The sequence below is a fragment of the Capricornis sumatraensis genome, chromosome 7 (genome assembly GCF_032405125.1).
Source record: "Capricornis sumatraensis isolate serow.1 chromosome 7, serow.2, whole genome shotgun sequence".
In the NCBI taxonomy this organism is placed as follows: domain Eukaryota; kingdom Metazoa; phylum Chordata; class Mammalia; order Artiodactyla; family Bovidae; genus Capricornis; species Capricornis sumatraensis.
This window is the reverse complement of record NC_091075.1, coordinates 116,212,808-116,236,929: the sequence shown is the minus strand read 5'-3', so window position 1 is coordinate 116,236,929 and position 24,122 is coordinate 116,212,808. Positions and strand designations below refer to the sequence as shown.

The 24,122-nt window shown below is 58.4% G+C and overlaps 1 protein-coding gene across 1 annotated transcript in view; it reads right to left on the bottom strand.

The window, feature by feature from the left end:
• Nucleotides 1-1,111: 1,111 nt before the first annotated feature.
• SORCS2 (sortilin related VPS10 domain containing receptor 2) overlaps nt 1,112-24,122 on the bottom strand; it is a 506,368-nt gene continuing 483,357 nt past the window's right edge. The window contains exons 19-27 of the mRNA XM_068975604.1: nt 17,620-17,806; nt 15,397-15,530; nt 14,174-14,297; nt 12,497-12,609; nt 11,375-11,500; nt 7,085-7,184; nt 6,277-6,379; nt 3,083-3,184; nt 1,112-1,178 (exon numbers count right to left, since the gene is read on the bottom strand). Coding sequence (XP_068831705.1) covers nt 1,112-1,178; nt 3,083-3,184; nt 6,277-6,379; nt 7,085-7,184; nt 11,375-11,500; nt 12,497-12,609; nt 14,174-14,297; nt 15,397-15,530; nt 17,620-17,806 — 1,056 coding nt within the window. The remainder of the gene's footprint in view (nt 1,179-3,082; nt 3,185-6,276; nt 6,380-7,084; nt 7,185-11,374; nt 11,501-12,496; nt 12,610-14,173; nt 14,298-15,396; nt 15,531-17,619; nt 17,807-24,122) is intronic.

Sequence of the window (24,122 nt, the reverse complement as noted above, 5' to 3'; positions counted from 1 at the left end):
GAGGGGGGGCTGGCTCCCGGGGCACCTCTGTGGCCCCCTTGCTGTGTGTGACCCTGGTGGGGGGGGGCTGGCTCCCGGGGCACCTCTGTGACCCTTTGCTGTGTGTGACCCTGGGGCAGCCACTCCCTCTCTGGGCCTCAGCGGCTCTATCTTTAAGACGAGGCGGGCACCACTTGTTGGCCCTTCACGCTCTGCCTTTCTAACTGCTCCTGGTTCCTGGGTCTCTACGCGGCTCCCTCTAGGAATGAGGAATCGCAAAGCACTGGGCATCTGTCTCGAGGCCAATCCCGGGCAGGAAGCCTGCACGTGGGCCGGCCGGGGGTGGGGGCGCTGGAGCCCTTGAAGGGCGGGGCTGGGGGAGCTTTGCTTTTTTGGGGCGGGGGGCAGGAGAGAAGGCTGCCAGTGGGGGCGGAGAATTCCTGGGCTTTCGGCAAGGGGGTTCCCAAGGACGGGGGCTACTGCCTGGCAATAAAAAGAGAACCACCTGCCCCCCAAAAAACCGCAAATGGCTACCTAGAGAGGTATTTACATTATCTCTGCAGGTTAAAAAGAGGAAGGGGAGCACGGAGGGCGGCCTGGAGGGTGGCGTCGGGGGTGGGGCGGGGCCCGCAGCAGGCTTTCCGGATTCTGGAGGGGGTGTGCACGACCCCCCGCAGAGGGACGGCCATGTGAGCGGTGGGAGCTGCCCTCCTGGGGGTTCCGAGGAAAAAAGCGGTGGCTCGGTGTTCCTCCGGGGGACAGGAGCCCACGGTGCAGGTGATGGAGGCGGAGGGGGTTGGGTGGGGGGGTCTGCGCTTCTGAGAGTCCGGCAGGCTCACCCCCCAGCCTCAGGGGGCCCGGCCTCGCCTATAAGTCAGGCCTCCTCGCCGGAGTGACGGGGTGTGGGCTGGCAGTGTCCAAAGTTGGGGGCCGGGGCGGGGCGGGCTTGAGCTGGACGGAGCGGGGACAGCGGTAGGCTGGCGTGGACGCGGCGGGAGGAGGAGGAGGCTTTCCCGAGGTCTCCGCGGGGGTGCGGGTCCCACCCCGAGCCGAGGGGCGCGTGTGGTCCTGGGCCCTCCGCGGGGGATGACGCGGCGGAGAGGAGAGCGTTCCGGGCGCGGCCGCCGCGGCCTCAGCTCACCAGGTAGCTGTGCATCTCCCGGGAGCTGACGCTCAGGACCACGCCCGAGTGGTTCCCTGGAGGAGAGACCGGCGTGAGCGCGCGGCCGGCCCAGCGGCGTGGGCCGGGGGCGGCGGTGTGCGTGCGCGGTGCGGGCGAGGTGCGTGCGGCTCCGCCGACGTGCAGGCATCCCGAGCTTCCTCCCGCCGTGCGGCTCGTGCCTGGACGCGGGTGCGGAGGCGGTGGGGTGGGCTGGTGACTGAGGGCGGGTCTCCCGGTGCCGGCAAAGCAGTGGACCCAGGGGGCCTCGGGGGTGAGGCCGCGCCCGCCCCCCGCCCCCACTGACCTGCAGGGGGGCCGGCCCCGGCATCGGCAGCAGGGGGAGGTAGGCGGGGCTCTGTCCCCCCCGGGCAGGGGCCGCTGCAGGGCGGCCCGGCGAGGCCCCGGGCGGCGGCGGGAGAGAGAAAGGCACAGGGCACCGTCAGAAACGCACGGGCGGGGCCGCGTCCTGAGACCCGTGGAGCAGAGGCGTGGCCGCTGGCCGCCTGGAGCCCCACCTCCCGGGCGCATCGAGACTGAGCGGCCCAGAGGTTCCAGCGGGGCCGTGGGGGCCACGGGGTCGTGAGCCGGCCCGGGGCTTTGGGTCCAAGGTCAGCCACCTGTCCACTGGGCCGCCTGGGTGGGAGACGTCCCCTCTCTGAACCTCACTTCTAGCCGTTTAAAAGGTGGGGACCGCGATTCCGCCTCCCACAGTCCCAGGGACAGGGCAGATACAGGTTGAGGGGATAAAAGCGCAGCGATGACACACACACGCCCCCCCCCACCCCAGGTGGCAGCTTCCTCGGACCCCACTGGGGACGTCACAGCACCCCAGGGGCGGCGCGTGCAGCGCAGATGGGGTGCAGAGCGACTGTTAAGGGTCGGGGTAGCTGGGGCCCCAGGGTCTGGACTCCAGCCCCTTCCCCACCAGCTGTGTGGCCCTGGCTCGGGGCCAGTCCAGGCCTCAGCTCTGAAAAGGAGCGCCCCTGCTGGGCTATGGAGGAAGCGATGCCGGCTGGAGCACTCAGCACTCCTGCAGCTGGGAGCACTCCGCATTCACGTGGCCTGGAGCACTCAGCGCTCATGCAGCCGGGTGGGCGGCGCCAGTATTCGGGCGGGACTCAGGGCTCCCGGGCTTCAGTCTCCCCATGGATTGAGGAGGGAGTGGGGATGGGGCCTGCTGTCCCATCAGAGTGTGTGTCTCCCCCAAAGATGGACAGACCGTGGTCACCTCAACCACAGAGTCAGAACCAAAGGGCAGCAGTGACACCCAGTCTGTCCCCTCCCTGGTCTCTGCGGCGCAGAGGCCGCAGGCAGGCGCTGGGTGGACAGTGCAGCGTGCTGAGCCGGCTGCTGCGTTATCACCAGCAGAAGCTTCGAGGTGGTGGGGCTCAGCCCATGAATGCTGGCTCAGGCCCCAGGAGAGAACCAGAGGTCAACACAGACCCCATCCCCAGAGGAGGCCACTAAGTGGGCAGCTGCTCCGTCCTCCCGCTGGCCACGGGGCGGGGGGGAGGCAATGGGGTCACGAAACAGAGACGCTGTGCAAACTGTAAAGGGCTGTGCACAGGTAGTTATGTCCATGTGTGCACGGCCCAGGGCATCGTCACCCCAGTGATGAGAGGGATGCCGGGAGCGTGGAGGGGGTGACTGCGGGGAGAGGACCCCGGGACCTCCCAGAACACAGCAGCTTCGCCATGGAAGCCAGCGCTCCTGTCTGCCCCACCCCTCAGGGGACTGTGGGGACGGGCGTCTGGGGTCCGAGTCCACTGGCAGCCCCGGGGGACTCCTGCCATCACCTGTCAGAAGGAGAGGACCCAGGGTAGGGCCCGCCCGGCCCCAGGCCTGGCAGTGGTGGCGGAGGGGCTCCGGCGGAGGGGGTGTTGGGGGCGGGTGTTACCTAGAGTCTGTGGGTGGAGCTCATCCTCTACGAACTCCTCCCCCTGGGTGGCGCTCCGCACACCCCGGCTGTGGCTCACGGGGCTCGTCATTTCCTGCTCCTTCTCGTTGTGCATCTGGGCATACACGGTCCTGCCAGGGCGTTTCCTGCAAGGCGGGGGGTGGGGCGGCGGGGAGATCAGGGCTCTGCCTGGGACGCCTGTCCCTGGAGGCCCCCAGCCCACCCTTCTGTGCAGTGCTCTCATCGCTCCTGGGTCTGCCTCCTGCGCCACCTCTGCGCCACGCCACCTCCTCCAGGAAGCCCCCCTGCACCACCTCTGCGCCACCTCTGCACCATGCCACCTCCTCCAGGAAACCCCCCTGCGCCACCTCTGGGCCACCTCTGCGCCACGCCACCTCCTCCAGGAAGCCCCCCTGCGCCACCTCTGCGCCACCTCTGCACCATGCCACCTCCTCCAGGAAACCCCCCTGCGCCACCTCTGTGCCACCTCTGCACCATGCCACCTCCTCCAGGAAACCCCCCTGCGCCACCTCTGGGCCACCTCTGCGCCACGCCACCTCCTCCAGGAAGCCCCCCTGTGCCACCTCTGCGCCACCTCTGCACCATGCCACCTCCTCCAGGAAGCCCCCCTGCACCACCTCTGGGCCAAGCCACCTCGTCCAGGAAGCCCTCCTTCCTGTGAGCTCCCACAGCTCTGGGTTTGCCTCTGCCCCAGCGAGGACCGTCCATCTGTCTCCCCTGAGGCGTGCTGCAGGGAGAGGGTGTTTCTTTATCTCTTTCAGGTCCCTGTCACCCATCACCTCCAGGTTCTGATTAGGTCAGCAGGCGTGTGTTTCCACAAGGCATGTGATGCTGACAGGCTCCGAGAGGTGTTTGCCGAGCCCTGCCCAGGCCCTGGGGCATCCTCTAGTGCCCATCCTCTCCAGGGCAGAGGGAAAGGAGATGGAGGGCACAGCCCCCCTCTGCCTCAGCTGGGACTAGGCTCAGGGCCCTGGGCCTGGCTCCTTCGTGTGTGACGCCCACTTAGTTGGGGCAAAACTCCAAAGGGTGCATGGTTCCACTTTACAGATGAGGAAACTGAGGCTCAGTGGGAGGGTGGGCTTCCTCAGAGCCACCAAAGGCAGTTCGCCAACAGCAGCAGTTCTCTGGAAATACTGAGATGGCAGGATGCACATTCAGGCCCCTGGGTGGGTTGGGTCATGGCAGGCCCCAGGGGACTACAGCACTCGGTGACTGAGAGCCTCTGAGACTTAGGAGCTGCTTGTTATGCAGGCAGGCCCAGCCCAGCTCCCCACAAAGCTCAGAGCGTCCGGACAAACGGGGCATCTCTGCCTACCTGTTGTGCTCTCTTCCCCAGGCGGACGCCAGTGCTCTGGGGGCGCGCTCACCCCCAGAACTGTGCTATGTCCACGGTTTCCATGGTAACCACCCTCCCTTGACTGATTCAGATATAAGCCCTGAGAGTGCTGGTGGAGCCCAGGCGTCACGCCCTCGCCTCTCCTGGGGCCAGCTCCTGGCTGGGCTCAAGGTCTTCCCTTCCCCACCTCTGCTCCTCTGGAGACAAGCTGCCTTCGGGGCCGTTCACACTGGGCGCCGTGAACCTGGAGCAACCGTGGGAGCTGCACTCTGGGCCTCGGGGGGTCTGAAGACGGCAAGTTACAGAGACCAGAACCCTGCCCCTTTCATGCCCAGCCTGCCAGGCCTGCCTTCTGCTGCCCGGGCAACTCCTGCCACCCTGCAGTTCTCAGGAGCCCTTCATTTGTGTGCAGTCACTTCAGTCTTGTCCGACTCTTTGCAACCTTATGGGCTGTAGCCCGCCAGGCTCCTCTGTCCGTGGGATCCTCCAGGCAGGCGTACTGGAGTGGGTTACCCTGGGAGAAGCCCAAATTCGCCCCGACTAAGGTCCGAGGGGAAAGAGAAGGAGATGGGGGGCCCAAACCCCGAGTCTAGCTGGTGCCTCCAGCACAGCTCTGACCTGGGAGGCAGCGTCTCACCCGTCCTCTCTGCAGCCTCTCGGGACTCACCCACGAACAGCCTGCCTCAGCCAGGCCAGGGCTGGGCGGTTTTCACAAAGTCCCAACTAAACACATCACGGTAAGAAGGGAGACGTGCTCAGGACAATGTCTGCAGGCAACAGGGCCCTGCCTCTGCACCTGCCCACCTCTTCTTCCCTTTTTCCTGCCTCCCTCCTGATTAGTCCCCTTTTACAGATGAGGAAACTGAGGCCCAGGGAGGGGAAGAGACTGGCCGGAGCCACAGGCTGGATGGCGAGCTGGTCTGGGAGGCTGACCGTCTGGGCTGCCCCGCAGGTCGGGAGAGTGGGTCGCCCAGTGTGAATGGTCCTGGAGAACAGAGACCCAGCAGAGTCCTGGGCTGCAGGAGGGACCCTTGGCCTCCAAGGGGCTGGAGCCGGAGGGTCAGGGTGTCTCCAGACTGTTCCCAATGGTGACCCTGAGCGAGGAGACCCTGAGGCCACTGGAGCCGAACCAACCAGATGGGGTGAAACGCGGGGGTTGGATCTCAGCTGCATTTGCAGGGCATGAGTCTGGCGACACTCTCTGGCCTTTGTGTCCATCCCCGGGCCCCGTATCCGGGTAAGATCAGATTCTCCATCCCCTCTGAGGGTGCCCATGAATAATCCTAGCACTGCAGGCTATTAAACCCATTTTACAGATGAAGATCAAGGTCAGAGGGGAGGAGGCACCACAGCCCCTCTGATGACCGCACACTGAGCTTGCCACCCACCCAGCCTCATCCCAAGCCCCTGCCTGCTCCCACCCTGGGTGTCACTACCCAACCCTGACCTCCCGGAAAGAAGCTGGAGCCCACCACCCCCACTTGCCACGCGGCGCCTGGCACGGCAGCTCTGGCTCGAGCTCGTGGAGGGAAGGGTGGGCGAGCGCTGTGGGGAGCAGGGGTGGTGGAGGGCGCGGCCTGGGGTCAGAGCCTCACTCCTCAGCTGTGTTGCTCTGGGACAGTCGCTTGACCTCTCTGAGCCTGGGTTTCCTCATCTGTAAAACGGGTGTGTGGAGCAGAGGCGGGGATTGGGTGGAAGACACTCCCTGGCTTCTCAGTGGCCGGCTGCCCTCAGGGACTGAGATGAGTCAGGACCAGCGCGCGGGTCCCGACGAGGCCCCCTCCCTGTCCCGCGGCCCATCAAGGCCACAGTCCCAGCCCCCTGTGGCCCTCGGGTCCCATCTGCATGCCCCGTGAGCCCAGGGAGGCCAGGTGGCCTTGCCTTTTGAACTTGTACAGGATGAAGGCCCCGACCGCGAAGAGCCCGCTGACGAAGAGGATTGCCACCGCCCAGTAGCCGCCTCCACTTCCCAGGCTCGGGGAATCTGTGGGCAAAACGGCCTGTGAGCGCTCAGAGTGGGCAGCGGCTGCCCCCGGAACCTGGGACACCACTGGGTAAATCCCGGCCCTGGTCTCCCCCCCGTAGAAAGTGGACACAGCTCCGTCCAGACCGATGCTGGTGTGGACATGCATCTTCACAGAGCAGAAAGTGGCCCCTGGGCTCCTGCCAAGATTCTTGCCCCAGAGCAGGGAGGACAGTCCGTGGTGGGCGTGGGGGCAGAGTGCATCTGAGACCCTGCGTCTATGCTCAGTTGCTTCCGTTGCATCCGACTCTGTGACCCCATGGACTGTAGTCTGCCAGGCTCGTCTGTCCAAGGGATTCTCCAGGCAAGGGTACTGGAGCGGGGTGCCATGCCCTCCTCCAGGTGGCCTTCCTGACTCAGGGATCGAACCCAGGTCTCTGATGTCTCCTGCACTGGCAGGCGGGTTCTTTACCACTGGCACCACCTGGGAAGCCCTATCCGAGACCCTAAATGATGTAAATTAAAGCAGGAGCTCCGTGCGCGTCCACAGGGGAGGGCAGCAAGGCTGACCAGGATTTAACTGAAGACAACCACCCGGCCAGGAGGGACATGTGGTGAGCAGAGGGGCCCCCTCTGCCCCCAGTGTACACAGTAGCCAGCATCGTCTGAGGGGCCTAGACGCCCGCCCGTCCCACCTTGCAGAGGCGAGCCCGGCCCGGGCCTCACCCGTGTCCACGTCCCTCACGGCCACCACGACCCGGACCCCGCCACGCAGGAGGAAGCTGATCTTCTGAGCGTTCAGCACCTGCTGGATGGCCGTGAGCCTCTGAAAGCACAGAGCGGGGGAGTGAGGGGGGGTCTTCAGGGTCCCAGCAGGGGGAGCGGGGGAGCTGGGCGGTTGTCCGCCCTGACCCTCCATGGTCAGGGGGCTAGGGGAGGGCCCCTGTGCCTCTCCAGCCTCAGTCACCCCATCTGTAAAATGGGAATGCTAGCCACCAACCAACTCTGACCAAGAACCTCTGATGGGACACAAGGTGATCCAAGTGTGGCCCTGCCCTCAGAGAGCCCTGGTTTTAGTTGGGACCATGGAGTGTGGTAATCCAGGGATGTCCAGGAGGCCCCCGACCCCAGAAGTAATCAGAGGAGGCTTCTTGGAGGTAGAAGACCAAGAAGAGGACAAAGCAGGGTCAGGGCAGGTGACCCTGGTAGGCGAGTGACCCCTCACCTGAGGCAGAGAACTCCCAGGGGTGGTGTTGCAAGACTGTGGGGTGGGGGATGGGCAGTGGGCCTCTGGGGCACCCTACTGGTTTGGAAATTCACAAGCGGGGAATTTCTGGGGTTTGGAAGGGACTCAATCAGCCCACATGGGTGTCAGGTGTCACCCTTCTGCACAGGTGGGGGCAGAGGTGCTGGGGAAGGAGGCCCCCAGGGATGGGGGTCCTGTGGCATCGCTCCCAGGGCCTCTGGAGTGGGGGGGGGACATTCCCTGGGGACTCTGGCCGAGCCTCGCTGAGCAGCGTTTTGGCCTCTGGGACTCCGCTCTTGTTCACAGAATGAGGGTGCTGGGTTGGCCTGTCACTTACACAGCTCCCCACCTGGAGGATCTGGGAAGCACCTGGTTCTGCCCCTTGAACTGAGAACAGAAAGATGCCAACACAGGAGTGGTTGCCAGGGGCTGGAGGGGGGTGTCTGCTGGTGGGGGCGGGTTTCCTTTGGGAGAATGAAAGGTTCCTTTGGGAGGAGTTGGGAGCGGTCGCATGGCTGTGAATATACTAAAAATCACTGAATGGCACACTTGACAAAAGCAAACGTTATCTCAAAGAAAAAAGACTCAGAACCTTAGCCAAGCTCTGGACTAGTCGTGGGCACCAGTGCCCATGCAGACGGTCTGAAGAGAGTGACCAGCACTGAGGCGGGGCTGCAGCACGGCCCGCAGCACCCCTGTGGGTGAGTGGTAGCACCCATTTTACAGACGAAGGAAGCGGGGCTCAGTGAGACCCCTGCCAGGAAGCACAGCGTGGGCATGGTGCCCACCCCCGCTCTGGCTGCAGAGCCACGCCTGGGCGGCCTCTGGGTGGACCCTTGACTGTGCCGGCCTGACCCACAGCCCATCCAGAAGGGCAGCCGCGTCTGAACCCGGGGCTCCCAGCCATGCCCCAGGCTCTCGACACCTCTCTGTCCTCAGGTCATCGTGAGGATTCATACGAGCATCTCGCGTGGCGCCCCGAGCCCTGAGCTCTGCACACAGCAGGCTCTGCAGGATTGGCTGCTGGCGGTGGACGGGTGTGCGGCTAAGGCTTCTCCCTGACATTGGGCACATAGTTTACTCTGAGCACTCAGCACAGTGAGAGAAGTTCAGTTCAGTCGCTCAGTCATGTCTGACTCTGTGACCCCAAGGACTGCAGCATGCCAGGCTTCCCTGTCCATCACCAACTCCCAGAGTTTACTCAAACTCATGTCCATTGAGATGGTGATGCCATCCAACCATCTCATCACCTGCCTTCCCCTTCTCCTCCTGCCCTCAGTCTTTCCCAGCATCGGGGTCTTTTCCAATGAGTCAGCTCTAACCATCAGGTGGCCAAAGTATTGGAGTTTCAGCTTCAGCATCAATCCTTCCAATGAATATTCAGGACTGGTTTCCTTTAGGATGGACTGGTTGGATCTCCTTGCAGTCCAAGGGACTCTCAAGAGTCTTCTCCAACATCACAGTTCAAAAGTATCAATTCTTCGGTGCTCAGCTTTCTTTATAGTCCAAATCTCACATCCATACGTAACTACTGGAAAAACCTAGCCTTGCTTAGATGGAACTTTGTTGTCTAAAGAATGTCTCTGCTTTTTAATATGCTGTCTAGGTTGGTCATAACTTTCCTTCCAAGGAGTAAGCATCTTAATTTCATGATTGCAGTCACCATCTGCAGTGATTTCGGAGCCCAAAAAATAGTCTCTCACTGTTTCCACTGTTTCCCCATCTATTTGCCGTGAAGTGATGGGACCGGATGCCATGATCTTCGTTTTCTGAATGTTGAACTTTAAGCCAACTTTTTCACTCTCCTCGTTCACTTTTATCAAGAGGGTCTTTAGTTCTTCTTCACTTTCTGCCATAAGGGTGGTGTCATCTGCATATCTGAGGTTATTGATATTTCTCGCGGCAATCTTGATTCCAGCTTGTGCTTCCTCCAGCCCAGCGTTTCTCATGATGTACTCTGCATATAAGTTAAATAATCAGGGTGACAATGTAGAGCCTTGATGTACTCCTTTCCCTATTCGGAATCAATCTGTTGTTCCATGTCCAGTTCTAAATGTTGCTTCCTGACCTGCATACAGGTTTCTCAAGAGGGAATGGGGGCAGTACCCCACGGTTTACGCTGAGCACTCAGCACAATGGGGGGAGTACCCCCACCTCCTTTTCTTCCAACCCTCAGTCTAAAGTGCCCCCAGTGGGTGCAGCCTCTGAGCCCAGTGCTGGCAGCCAGGACCCCTGCAGTCTTCCCCAACCTTCACCCAGCCTCTACTCTCAGATCTTCATCTGAGAAATGGGTCAATGACTCTCAACCGGCTGCTGACCACCATCTGGAGACACCTATCATCAGGGCTCAGGCGTCGCTGGGAGCCCTGGGTTCAGACGCAGCTGCCCTTCAGGAAGGGCAGTGGGTCAGGCCGGCACAGTCAAGGGTCCACCCAGAGGCCGCCTGGGCATGGCTGGAGCACGGCTCTGCAGCCAGAGAGGGGGTGGGCACCGTGCCTGCTCTGTGCTTCCTGGCAGGGGTCTCACTGAGCCCCGGTTCCCTCGTCTGTAAAATGGGCACTACCACCCACCCTCAGGGGTCCTGCGGGCCGTGCTGCAGCCCTGCCTCAGCGCTGGTCACTCTCTCCAGACTGTCTGCATGGGCATCAGTGCCCGCGACTAGTCCAGAGCTTGGCTGCGGTTCTGATTCTTCTTTTTTTTTTTCTGAGATATTTACTTTTGTAAAGTGTACCATTCAGTGGTTTTTAGTATATTCACAGCCACGCGACCACTACTACTGTTTAACTCCTCCCAAAGGAACCTTTCTATCCTCCCAAAGCAAACCCTGCCCCCACCAGCAGTCACCCCCCTGCCCCCTCAGCCCCTGGCAACCACTCCTGTGTTGTCTCTGTGGATTTGCCGATTTGGACATTTCATATAAATGGAATCACACAATCAGTGGCTTTTTGTGACCGTCTTCTTTCACTTTGCATCGTGCTTGGGTTCACCCGAGTTGCTGCTTGGATCAGAATGTCGCTCCTGTTCATGGCTGAGTAATATTCCACTGCGCATCTGGACTGCCTTCTCGCCTGGTCGTCTGTTCCGCTGTGCGTCTGGGCCGCCTCCTCCTCGCCCAGTCGTCTGCGGGTGGGCATGTGGGTTGCTTCCCCTTTGGGTTCACGGACACTCGTGCATGAGTGTGTGTGTAGACACGCATTTTTACTTCTCTTTGGTACATCCCTGGGGGGTTGGAGCTGCCGTGTTATATGGTAACTTCGTATTTGAAGCTCTGCCAGACAGTTTGTACGGCGGCTGCACCACTTTCCGTTCCATCTCAGCAGTGAACAGGGGCCAAGTTTCTCCACGTCCTCATCCACGCTCGTCACTGCCTGCTTGTTGTGGAGTTACAGCTGCCCTGGAAGGCGTGAAGGGCTTCCCTTTCACCTCTCAGTCCCAGTCCTAGTTGGGTGTCCTGAAACCGGGTCCCAGAGTCCCCTGGGTGGTGCTCACCCCTCGCAGTGAGGCTGGGGTGGGACGACCAGGTCCAGCCAAAGAAACGGGAGTGAAATTGGCCCATGCCCCTTGGGGGCTGGTCCAGCCTGGTGCCCTGGTTCCCCAACTCCTCCACCATCGTGACCCAGGGGTCGCCACAAGGGGGAGGAGGGACAGTGATCGGTGAGAGATAAGCCTTTATGTGATGAAGAGTGACTGAGGTCCCCGTGTTTGTCGGGTATCACCATCAGACCCTACGCTGTGCGGGGCGCACCCGGCCCAGTGGCCGTGGGAGGTACCTTGTCGCTGGTGAGGCTTCTCTTCCTCGTAGGCCTGGGAGGGGGCAGGAGCACGTGCAAGTCGGCCAAGGTGGGCAGCCCCGGCTTCACCACTGTCACCATCAGCTCCTCAGGGATGCTGGTCTCCTGTGGGGACACAGAGAGCCGCCCGGTGCGCCAGCGTGCCTCCTCTGTCCCAGCCGTGCTCCACGGCCCCACCGATCACACCCCCTCCCCACGTGACCTGTCCCAGTCTTGGCCGTTCTTGACCCCTGCCCGGCATGGGGGTAGCCCCAGCATCCTTTGGCGTCATCGTCCACACTCCTGCATCCCTGCCCTCCTGGGCCCTCAGCCTTTCTCCTCCCACCCTGCCCAAGGCCTCCGCTTGCCCAGGGCTGGCCCCCTTCAGCTCAATTCTCCCACTGTCTGCAGGTGAGCAGGCCCCTCCCTCGCTTACTGTCCTCCCAGGTGTCAGGGCTTCTGACCATGCAGCTCCCTCAACCCACAAAGCTCTGCTTCCTGGAAGTCCCGCTCCATGCACATTCATCTGGCAAACTCCTATTCACCCTTCAGTGCCCAAGACAATACTACCCGAATTCTTAATGGGCCAAAGGGAGGCATGGCCGTGGTGAGCGTCAGCCTGGGACAACCGTGGATGACTCTAGGAAGCTGGGCTTTCTCCCACTGGGGGGTCAGGGGCCTCAAGTGCCCCATGCCCACCCTGCCTTTGTCTTCTGTGAGTTCCCTGATGGTAGACATCACAGAGACTTATCTCTCTGTCTCCCGTATCCAGCAGTGAGTAAATGAGAATCACTTTAAAGAGATTCTGGACCATTGGAGGAGGGCAACTGCGTCTCGTGCAAACAGCTGGTGCTCACTACATGTGCATGGAGCATGCAGCCCTGCCCCTCCCCCACATGAGGATGCTCCGACCCCATGTCCCCCAGGGCCAGGTGAAAGGATCCTAAGTGGCTTCCAAGCACCGTTGTTGGCGGACCCAAAGGACAGATAATTAGGACGCAGGGCAGCCTGCCCTTCCCCCCTGTCCCCTTCCCTGAGGACTCTGGCCCCTGCTCCCCACTTCCCCGGGGTACCCACAATGCATAAGAAGGGCGGTGGCTCTGCCACGGCTGGGCCGGGTACCTTGGAGAGGAGCCGGGACACCACGAGGCCGACGTCTTCCCTCCACTCGGGGGTGTTGGGGTTGTGAGCATCCAGGTCCTTGGAAAACTGCAGAGGCACGACCTGAAATTGATCTGGAAAAAGGCGGAGATGGGAGAGTGTCACCGCCCTGCTCCCTTCACAGCCGGCGGCCACACCCCCTGGGCTGGCCCTGGGGGTGGATCCTGCCGCCCACCTTCAGAAAAAAGATTCCATTCCTCCCCGTCTGTGTGCCAGCAGCTGTCCCCCGCAGGGCCCACTGCACTGCTGCCATTTAATAATAATAATAACAACAACGATGGTGACAGCGACGAGGACGGCGGTGCTGACCTGGGATGGAGGGCCAAGCCTGCTCTGTGGCTTCCCCATCAACCCTCGAGGACAGACAAGCTCGGCCTTCCGTCTCCCAGGGACCCGCTGAGTTTGACCGGGCTGTCCCCTCACAGAATAAAAGTCCCTGGAGAGCAGAGTCCACCCGCCCCCACCACCTTCTCTTTCTCTCAAATTCCCCTGGGCCCCCAATTCAAGACACCTCTTCTAAACCAACAAGCAGCAGCGGGTGAAAGAAAGACCCAGCCCCGGGAGCCTCAGAGTGAACTGTCCTCTCTCCACTTAGCTCCCGAGCCTTGGTTTCCTCATTTGTAAAGAGGGAGGGGGCTCTGCAAGGGTGAGCAGTCAAAGGGACAAGTGCCTCGTGAACGTGCAGTGCGGGTGGGGGTGAGTGTTTCAAGGCTCCGGGCTCGGGGTGCGGGAGTGAACAATGGCCAAGGGCTGTCCCCTGAATACTTAACTGATGGCTGGTGTCCATGGCAGATGCTGTCTTAGAGCAAAATGAGGTTTTTATCGGGGCGATAAAGAGGGGAACATGGCTCTGGGTGGTGGGATGCCTCCATTCTGAGGACGCCTCCAATTTTCGGTGGCAACTGTCTCCTGGGGGCGAGGCTCAGAGCCCCCAAGCAGGGAATAATAGATAAATGGGACACAGATTCAGAGCAGGACTCCCAATAAAGTCAATAGCCCATGTCCTTTGAGATATAATCGCATGACAGTCCTCAGATGTCAGGATGCTGAGGACAGGTGCCCGCGGCGGGGGTGAGGGGAGGGAGTGAACTGTCCTCTCTCCACTGGTCTTTCTTTCACCACCTGCTGCTTGTCTTGAGTCGGGGGCCCTGGGGAATTTGAGAGAAAGAGAAGGTGGTGGGGGCGGGTGGACTCTGCTCTCCGGGACTCTTATTCGGTGGGGGGACAGCCCGGTCAAACTCAGTGGGTCCCTGGGAGATGGAAGGCCAAGCTTGTCTGTCCTCGAGGGTTGATGGGGAAGCCACAGAGCAGGCTTGGCCCTCCCTCCCAGTGCCCAGTCCCAGCTCTGTCCCCCCGGTGCGTGACCTCACCAAGCCCCTCAGCTGCGTCCTCACTCGTGCCGTGTGGGGCCCATGAGTGCCCCGTGCACAGGGGTCGTTGGTGTTTATTTTACAGATGGGGAAACCGAGGCCAGGGAGCCCAGAGGTGTTGGAGCCATGCTGGGCCATCCCTCCGTCCAGCCGGGGCTGCCCCAGGGTGACCGGCACCTCGGTGGGTACCCCCCCTGCCTAGCCCGACCCTGAGCTCCTGGGAAGGAGAAGCTGTGCTGCCTGCCGCGGTGGGGGAGAGGGCACTCACCCAGCACGCGGACCACCTTGGAGTCCTGCAGCACGGAGGTCCCGCAGGCAGCCTGTACCGTCACCCGCACGTCCCCTGGGTCCCCAAACCGCGTCGTCACAGAGTTCTCCAGGGACAGGCGGGGCTGCGGGCACAAGCGGGCTCAGGACCAGGCCGGAGAGCTGGCCCCATGGGAGCCTGCTGAGAGCGCCCGGGGGGCATGGGGAGATACCCCCAGAGAGACGCCTGGACCTGAGAGCTCCCCAGCACAGACACGCATCTCCCAGGGCCCCCTGCCCTCCAGAGGCACCAAGATCCCCCGTGTGGATGGTGTCGAAGGCCCAGTGTGGCTGCTAGGCGGGGCGTCCCTGTCACCTTCCTGCCCCAGCCCAAGCTCAGCTGGGCTGTAGCACCTTCATGCTCAGACCCCAGGTCCTAGCTCAGCACCCACCCCATGGGGTGGGGCACCCACGTCGATCGTGGGTCCACTCTATGACCTCGGGCCTTGCAGATGGGGAGACAGAGGCTATGGGAGGCACAACAGCTCTCCAAGGGCTCAGCTGGAGGCGGCTGACTTGCTGCTCGAACCCGGAGCCCGAGCACCTTCCTCACCCATCCCCGTGCCCCGGAACCACAGTCCTGAGTCCTGAGCCCCTCCCAGGCTGGGCCCTTGGCCGCTGTCTCGGGGGGCTGCAGGGCTGCCGTTTGCTGAATGAGCGAAGGATCCCCTTTGGGTCTTGGGGTCCCTTCCCCTAGGCTAAGGGGCAGCCTTGTCCACAAAGGTCCTCAGGACCTCCCACCAGGCATCTGCCTTTGGTTCCCCATGGCTCTCAGGACACAACCCACAACCCTGGGTGATGCTTCTGAGGTCGGGCTCAGCCCAGGGACCCCCTCCTCCATGAAGCCCTCCCTGATCACCTCCGCGCTCAGACTAGAAATGATCTGTCCCCTTCCTGTGGCACGTGTCACACCCCAACTCGGGTCACCTACTCTGTTCACACGTCCTCCCCAGGAAAGAGCATGGTCTGGTCTGATCCGATCGACCACATTGTCCACCACACTCAGACACAGCCGGACCCCAAGCAGATGCGCAGGGTGGAGGGAGGGCTGGTGTTCACCCGCCTCACCTCCATGGTGCCACGTGCTCCGTCCTGCCCGGTACGGAGGGTAGGATCTGCCCCAGGCTCCACCCCAGATGGGAGCCTGTGGGAAGGAGGGGCCTCCAGGGGCCCGGGCCTGCGTACCTGCAGGCTGTGGCCAAGCCACCAGTAGAAGACGGTGAGGTTGGGGTTCAGGGGCAGCAGCACAGCTGTGAGGTTCACCTCCTGGTTGACGCCGATGACAGGAACCACTTCCAGGTAGAGGGCCTGCAGGGGGGCTGCAGGGGCCACACAAAGGTCAGGGGTCAGAGGGCATCAGGGCACTGGCCATGTCACAGGTTGCTATTGGTCACTGTCCCCATCAACCTCATCACCACCACCAACACCTCTACCACCATCCTCACTACCTCCACCACCATCAGCCCCACTAGAAACACTACCACTATCATCGCCACCATCATCACCATCACCAGCACCACCATCACCACCATCACCACCATCATCATCACCATCATCATCACCATCACTGTTAACACCATGACCATCAATACCATCATCACCATCACCATCACCACCACCATCACCACCATCACCAGCACCACCATCACCACCATCACCACCATCATCACCACCATCACCACCATCACCACCATCATCACCACCATCACCACCATCACCACCATCACCACCATCATCACCACCATCACCACCATCACCATCACCACCATCACCACCATCACCACCACCATCACCACCATCATCACCATCACCACCATCACCACCATCACCACCACCATCATCATCACCACCATCATCACCACCATCACCACCATCACCACCATCACCATCACCACCATCACCACCATCACCACCACCATCATCATCACCACCATCATCACCACCATCACCACCATCATCACCATCACCACCATCACCACCATCACCACCACCATCATCATCACCACCATCATCACCACCATCACCACCATCACCACCATCACCATCACCACCATCACCACCATCACCACCACCATCATCATCACCACCATCATCACCACCATCACCACCATCATCACCATCACCACCATCACCACCATCACCACCACCATCATCATCACCACCATCATCACCACCATCACCACCATCACCACCATCACCAGCACCACCATCACCACCACCATCACCATCATCACCACCACCATCACCACCACCATCACCACCATCACCAGCACCACCATCACCACCACCACCACCATCATCACCATCACCAGCACCACCATCACCATAATCACCATCACCATCATCACCATCACCATCACCACCATCACCACCATCACCAGCACCATCATCACCACCATCACCACCATCACCATCACCACCATCACCACCATCACCACCACCATCATCACCACCATCACCACCATCACCACCACCATCACCACCATCACCACCAGCATCATCACTGCTACCACCATCACCATCACAGTCAACACATGACCATCACCACCATCACCACCATCGTCACCATCACCACCACCATCATCACCATCACCATCACCACCACCATCACCATCATCATCACTATCACCACCATCACCACCATCACCACCATCACCACCATCACCACCATCACCACCATCACCACCACCATCACCACCATCACCACCAGCATCATCACTGCTACCACCATCACCATCACAGTCAACACATGACCATCACCACCATCACCACCATCGTCACCATCACCACCACCATCACCATCATCATCACTATCACCATCATCACCGCTACCATCATCACCATCACTGTTAACACCATGACCATCAATACCATTATCACCATCACCATCACCACCAGCATCATCACCACTACCATCATCCCCATCACAGTCAACACCATCACCACTGTCACCACCATCACCACCACCATCACCATCACCATCACCACCATCACCACCATCACCACCATCACCACCATCACCACCATCACCATCACCACCATCACCACCATCACCACCACCATCACCACCATCACCACCACCATCACCATCACCATCATCACCATCACTGTTCACACCATGACCATCAATACCATGATCACCATCACCATCACCACCAGCATCACCACCAGCATCATCCCCATCACAGTCAACACCATCACCACCGTCACCACCATCACCACCACCATCACCGCCACCATCACCACCACCACCATCGTCACCACCAGCCCCGCTGTTGCACAGAGCATCGTGGGTGTGGCCTCCAGCCCCGCCTGCTGCCTCCCCGCCCCTGGGCTCCCCGTGCTTCCCCAAGGACAGCTCTCTGCCACAGGGAGTCGCCCTGGGCCAGGCAGGGGCGATGGGCTCACCGGTGACCTGGACAAACAGCACTGCCTCGTCGTGCCCCGCCACATTCTCCGCCCTGACGGACACGCGGTAGACGCCGGGGCTCTCGTAGCGGTGCCGGATGGGCTCGCCGGTCAGCGTGAGGTTCACGTACATGGCCTTGAAGCCGTCCCCCAGGTCCACCTGGTACTTGGTGGTCAGGACATCACCCTGTAAGGCACACCAGGGGGCCACTTAGGACCTGGCTGCAGAGCTGGGAGCCAGCAATGGGCCATTCACTGGCTCACTCACTCACTCATTCATTCATCCCCCCACTCCTTTCTTTCCTCAAAGCGAGCTCCCTGGGGACTCCAGGGAACCAGGTCTGTTCTATCCTTGCCCGCCGCACCCCCCGCCACCCAGACTGGAGGGCAGGGCTGAGACCAATAGGAGAGGATGGAAGTAGTAGCCAGGGCCAGGTTTCCATTTCAGAAAGATGACCCAACCGCTGAGGCGGAGAGGAGTCAGCTCAGATGAGATCAGGGAGGCCTGAGCCAGGGACCGGGAGGGCAGGGAGAGGGCCCCCACCTGCTGGACAGTTTAAGGAACAGGGAAATGTGAGCGCATAAAAACTCTGAGTCTCCTAGGAAATTACAGAACAAAACAAAACGTTATTTTCGCCTCTGATGCTGCGATTCCTGCATTATCTTTTATCTTCTCACCCTACGTGCTGCCAGGAGTGATGCTCGGGTGCACAGGCTCTATGCAGGGAGGGGGGTCCCACGTCTGTCACCCCTCCCTGGCATCTCCTCACCCACACGAGCCGTCTAATCGCCCGTCTAATCCCCACCGCGAACAACGCCCTTCCAATAACCGTGCTTTCCTCATGGAGTCTTGGGAAAGGAAGCTGAGGAAGCAAACAGGGACTTTTCCAACTTCGTGGCAAGAATGAGTTCTTCAGTTACTCCAGGTCCTCCCTCCTCATCAGCTCCCTACCACGTCTTCCTGCCACCCCTCTGCCTGCCGGGGGAGCACCCAGGAAACCATGTCCTAGGGGTCAGGAATGAAACACGGCCAGCATTAACTGTTCAGCGAGCCTCTTGGTTTACACCTGCCAAACCCTAGAACTTGACCGAGTACCTTTATGTAAATTATGTTCATTCACCTTTCTTCACAAATACGGTGTGAAAGGTTGGATCATCTCTCCCCCATCCACACCCACTTGGAACCTCAGAATGTGACCTTATTTGGAAATAGGGTCTTTGCGGATGTAATTAGTTAACTCGAGGTCACACTGAATTAGAACAGGATCTAAGTTCAGTGGCTGGGTCTTTATCAGAAAGAGGAGCAGCTCTGAGACACAGAAAGGGAGCCAGGTGAAGACAGAGGCTGGAGGGGGTGCTGCCCTCGCCCAGGGCTGCCCGGAACCCCCAGAAGCTGAGAGACACGGGAGGACTCTCCTTCCAGAGGGAGCCCAGCCCTGCTGACACTTTGATTTTGGACTTCCGGCCTCCAGAGCTCTTGAGAGGAGAAATCTCTGATATTTCAAGCCACCCAGTTTGTGGCCACTGTCGTGATGGCCTTGGGGACCTTATGCAAGTATGTTCTATGCTCCCCATTTTATAGGTTGAAGGACTGAGGCTCTGTGAGTCCAGAACCTGCAGGCTGGCTTGCGGTCAGGGCTCTCTCTGTTTAAAGGCAGCCTCGTAGATGGGGATGGTCTCAAGGTCAACTTGCTCCGGGAGGGAGGGGTGTTCATGCAGCTTCCTGGGGGAAGAAGGGGCTTCTGACTGAGTCTGGACGTGTGGCTTTGATGGGCAGGAGCCACACCACCTGGGGATGCTGTGTCCTGCCTGTGAGCAGCCAAGAGGGTGTGTTTTAACTCCTGAAACACTTCCCTTGGTTAAAACACTTCATCACAGAGACTTCCTTGGCAGTCCAGTGGTTAAGACTCTGCACTTCCACCAGAGGGGCCACAGGTTCGATCCCTGTTTGGGGAACTAAGATCCCATGTGCCATGTGGTATGGGCAAAAATAAATAAATAAAATAAAAAATCCTACCTTGTCAGCCTGAGCATCTCAACGAGAGAGTAGCCCCTGCTTGCCTCAACTAAAAAAGAGCCCTCAGAGCAACGAAGACCCAGCACAGCCCAAATAAATAAGTAAAATTATATTAAAAATAATAATAGTAAAAACCTTGTCATAATCAGGAAGGTAATAGTGGCAATGTAAGAAAATAGAAAAAGGCAGAGAGGTAGCTAGAAAGGAAAAATGGTAACGTCACCACAACACCCACCACCCACAGCGTAGCGTTTCCATGCAGATCTCTGTGTGTGTGTGTTTACTCCTGAGTGCTTCAAGAACACTCGGAAGTCTCGTGCTGAGCCAACTGCCAATTCACACGTAATTGTCAAGGATATAACCCGTGTTGGCGGTCTCCTTGCGAACATCTTGCAGAACACGTATCGCGGCTTGGAATCCACAGTGATTCAGCCACGATTCTGTCACCCCTGGGGTCCCTAGGGCTACCCTTTCACACCCAGACGCGCCTCTCCGTCACATCCCCGACTCCATGGGATTAGAACCTCTAACCTGTTCTCCATTTCTATAATTTCGTTACTTGGGGAATATTCTCTAAGTAGAATTGCTGGGATTAGCTTTCTCATTCAGTATAATTCTTTGCAGATTCGCCCAAGCTGTGGTGTAGAGCCTGTTTCCTCTTACTTCAGAGCACCGCCCGTGGGATGGACGTATCACCTCACCTCGCGTTTATCCACTCGTCCGTCGAGGACATCTGGCTGTCTCCCGTTTCTGGCTCTTATGAATAAAGCTGCTGTGAACCTTGATGTATACAGGTTTTCCTGCGAGCCTCTTTGTTTCCCTGGGATGAAGGCCCAGGAGTGTAACTGCTGAGTCCTGTGGTTGTTGTATGCTTAGTTTTTAAGGAAATGACCAACTTTTCCGGAGCGGCTGTACCATTCCACGTCCGTGTCAGCCGTGCAGGAGGGACCCAGTTTCTCTGCACCCTCACCAGCGTTTGGTGGGACCACTGTCTTTCACGTTAGTCCTTTCTGTAGGCGCACGGGGCCCCCCTTTTCGCTGCATTTCCTGGTGGCTAGTGATGCTGAACGTGGTTCCCTGTGCGTATTTGCCATTCTCTTCAGTGACACGTTTCTCCGTGCCTTCTGCTCACCTTCTAATTGGCTTGCTTGTCCTCCTATGGTTGGGTTCTGAGTAATCGTTATATATTCCGGGTACTAGTCCTTGTTGGATACGGTTTGTAATTATTTTCTCTGTGACCGTCTTTTCACCTTCTCAGGCTCTGTCACAGATGATGCGTGTCGCATTCTGAAGTCCAGTTTATCACACTTCCTTCATGGATGGTGCTATGGTGTCAATGCTGAGAACTCTGTCTAGCCCTAGAGCACAGTATTTTCCCCTGTGTTGTTTCTACAAGCTTCACAGGTTTCCATTTAAGGCTGTGATCCACTTTGAGTCGACTCTGCATCAGGCATGAGGTTCGTTTTCACCATATCCTCGTTCGTTGACGCCCGTCCTTCCTTCGCTGAAATGCTTTTGCGCCTGGGCCGTCTGTGTGGGTCTGTTTCTGGGTTCCCCTTCAGATCTTAGGTTCAGTTCTGAGATCTTCACGGAACTTGGATTCCCCTAAATCCAGGGCTGTTTCCACACCTGGACTGGATGCGTGTATCTGTGGTTGTGTACGAATGCGAGTGCATAGTCACGTGTGAAAATGTGTAAGTGTCTGTGTGTGTGTGTGTGTGTGTGTGTGTGTGTGTGTGAGAGAGAACAGGTGGGTATACCAGTGCGTGTACCCACTCCAACCTTGCACCCACTCCTTCCCAAGGCTTCAACGCGGGAGCCAGTGGCCTCTTCCGGACAGTGGAGGGCAAAGGACTCTCTTCCAAGAGCATCTTTCTGCTGCTCCCTCGGCTCCGCCCCTGTAGGCGAGGGTCCCAGCCTGCAGTCCTGCCCTGGGTCCGGATGGAGCGTCCCAGCAGTGGCAAGCTGCTGGGATTCCGGGCTCTAGAGGGCAGCAGGTGGCCCTGTTTCCTGCAAGTCAGTCCTGGAGCTCCGGGTGGCAGCTGGGTCGCCTCCGAGGTCCGGGTGGCCCGAGGCTGGGCAGGGGGCTGCACCCTCTGAAGTGAACAAGCCTCCCCCCTGCCTCCCCCCCACACACGCCGCCCCAGGGTGGCCCGAGGCTGGGCAGGGGGCTGCACCCTCCTCTGCAGTGAATGAGCCTCCCCCCCGCCCCTGCACACACACACACTGCCCCAGGGTGGCCCGAGGCTGGAGTGTGACTCTCAGGACCAGGCTCAATCATCGCGGGGCCAGCAGGCTGATGCACCCTTGGCTCAGGTCTGGGGCCTGCAAACCAGGAGGTGTCCTCATGGAGCCCCCAGGCCTGGACCCAACGCCAGCTCTGCATGGCCCCCCGTGGGTGGCTGCCCTTGTCTGAGCCTCGGCCTCCCCAGCTATAAAGCCGGGTGGTGGGAGCACAGCCCGTGGGCAGGGGAGGACGGAGGGGAACACGGGCGCCCACGCATTCAGTTCTTCACACGGGACCAGAGCCCCCGCTTTCCAGCATCAGAGACCGCGTCAGTGTTCCCCGGTCCCACCTGGGCAGGCACGGAAGGACATCTTCTGCATGGAGCCCTGCACGGTTCGCCCAGCATGTCTGTTAACTGAAGCCCCCAGTGCTCGAGAGCCATGAGCCAGGGGCTGGGGCCCCGGGCGGGAAGAGGGGCCTCTGCACCCGCTTTGTGCATTCCTGTCTGCTTGTGAGTGTTTTTAGTTTCTATTTTTGGATTTTCCACAACGAGCATTTGTTAGATCTATAATCGGGAAAATAAGCACCTGCATATTAGTTTAAATACACTAGAAGGGAATAAATTAACAGTGGTCACCTTGAGAGAATAAGATTTTGGGTGACATTTATATCCTTATGTTTTTGATGTGTTTCCCCAGTGTTCTACAATGAGTATATATACTGTTCTTAAAATCAGGAAAAAAAGTAACACTTATACTAAAAAAAGAAAGAAATACTAGGAGACAGGGAGGAAATTTGTGTGTGTGTGTGTGTGTGTGTTAGTTAGTCATGTCCAACTCTGCAATCCATGGACTGTAGCCCACTAAGCTCCTCTGTCCGTGGGATTCTCCAGGCAAGAACACTGGTGTGGGTTGTCATTCCTTTCTCCAGGGGATCTTCCCGTCCCAGGGATCGAACCCAGGTCTGCCATACTGCAAGCAGATTCTTTACCATCTGAGCCACCGGGGAAGCCCCATATATATATGTGTGTGTATCTATATACACATATATGAAATATTTCTATATCCGTCCATCTATATCTGTATCTATGTCATCCATTAACTATCAATGATTTTTCATCAATGTATATCTATTTATCATTTCTATCTATCTATCTATGCATCACTATGAACAAAGCTAGTGGAGGTGATGGAATTCCAACTGAGCTATTTCACATCCTAGAAGACGATGCTGTGAAAGTGCTGCACTCAATATGCCAGCAAATTTGGGAAACTCAGCAGTGGCCACAGGACTGGAAAAGGTCAGTTTTCATTCCAATCCCAAAGAAAGGCAATGCCAAAGAATTCTCAAACTACCACACAGTTGCACTCATCTCACACGCTAGCAAAGTAATGCTCAAAATTCTCCAAGCCAGGCTTCAACAGTATGTGAATTGTGAACTTCCAGATGTTTGAGCTGGATTTAGAAAAGGCAGGGGAACCAGAGATCAAATTGCCAACATCCATTGGATCATATAAAAAGCAAGACAATTCCAGAAAAACATCTACTTCTGCTTCACTGACTATGCTAAAGCCTTGACTGTGTGGATCACAACAAACTATGGAAAATTCTGAAAGAGATGGGAATACCAGACCACCTGACCTGTCTCCTGAGAAATCTGTAAGAGGGACAAGAAGCAACCAATAGAACTGGACATGGAACAACAGACTGGTTCCAATTTGGGAAAGGAGTACGTCAAGGCTGTATATTGTCACCCTGCTTATTTAACTTATATGCAAACTATGTCATGTGAAATGCTGGGCTGGATGAAGCACAGGCTAGAATCAAGATTTCTGCGAGAAATCTCAATAAACTCAGATATGCAGATGACACCACCCTTAGGGCAGAAAGGGAAGAGGAACTAAAGAGCCTCTTAATGAAAGTGAAAGAGGAGAGTGAAAAAGGTGGCTTAAAACTCAATATTCAACAAATGAAGATCATGGCATCCGGTCCCATCACTTCATGGCAAATAGATGGGGAAACAATGGAAACAGTGTCAAACTTTATTTTGTGGGGCTCCAAAATCACTGCAGATGGTGACTTCAGCCATGAAATTAAACGATGCTTGATTCTTGGAAGGGAAGCCATGATCAACCTAGACAGCATATTAAAAAGCAGAGATATTACTTTGCCGACAAGGGTTTGTCTAGTCAAAGCTATGGTTTTTCCAATAGTCACGTATGGATGTGAGAGTCGGACCATAAAGAAAGCTGAAGAATG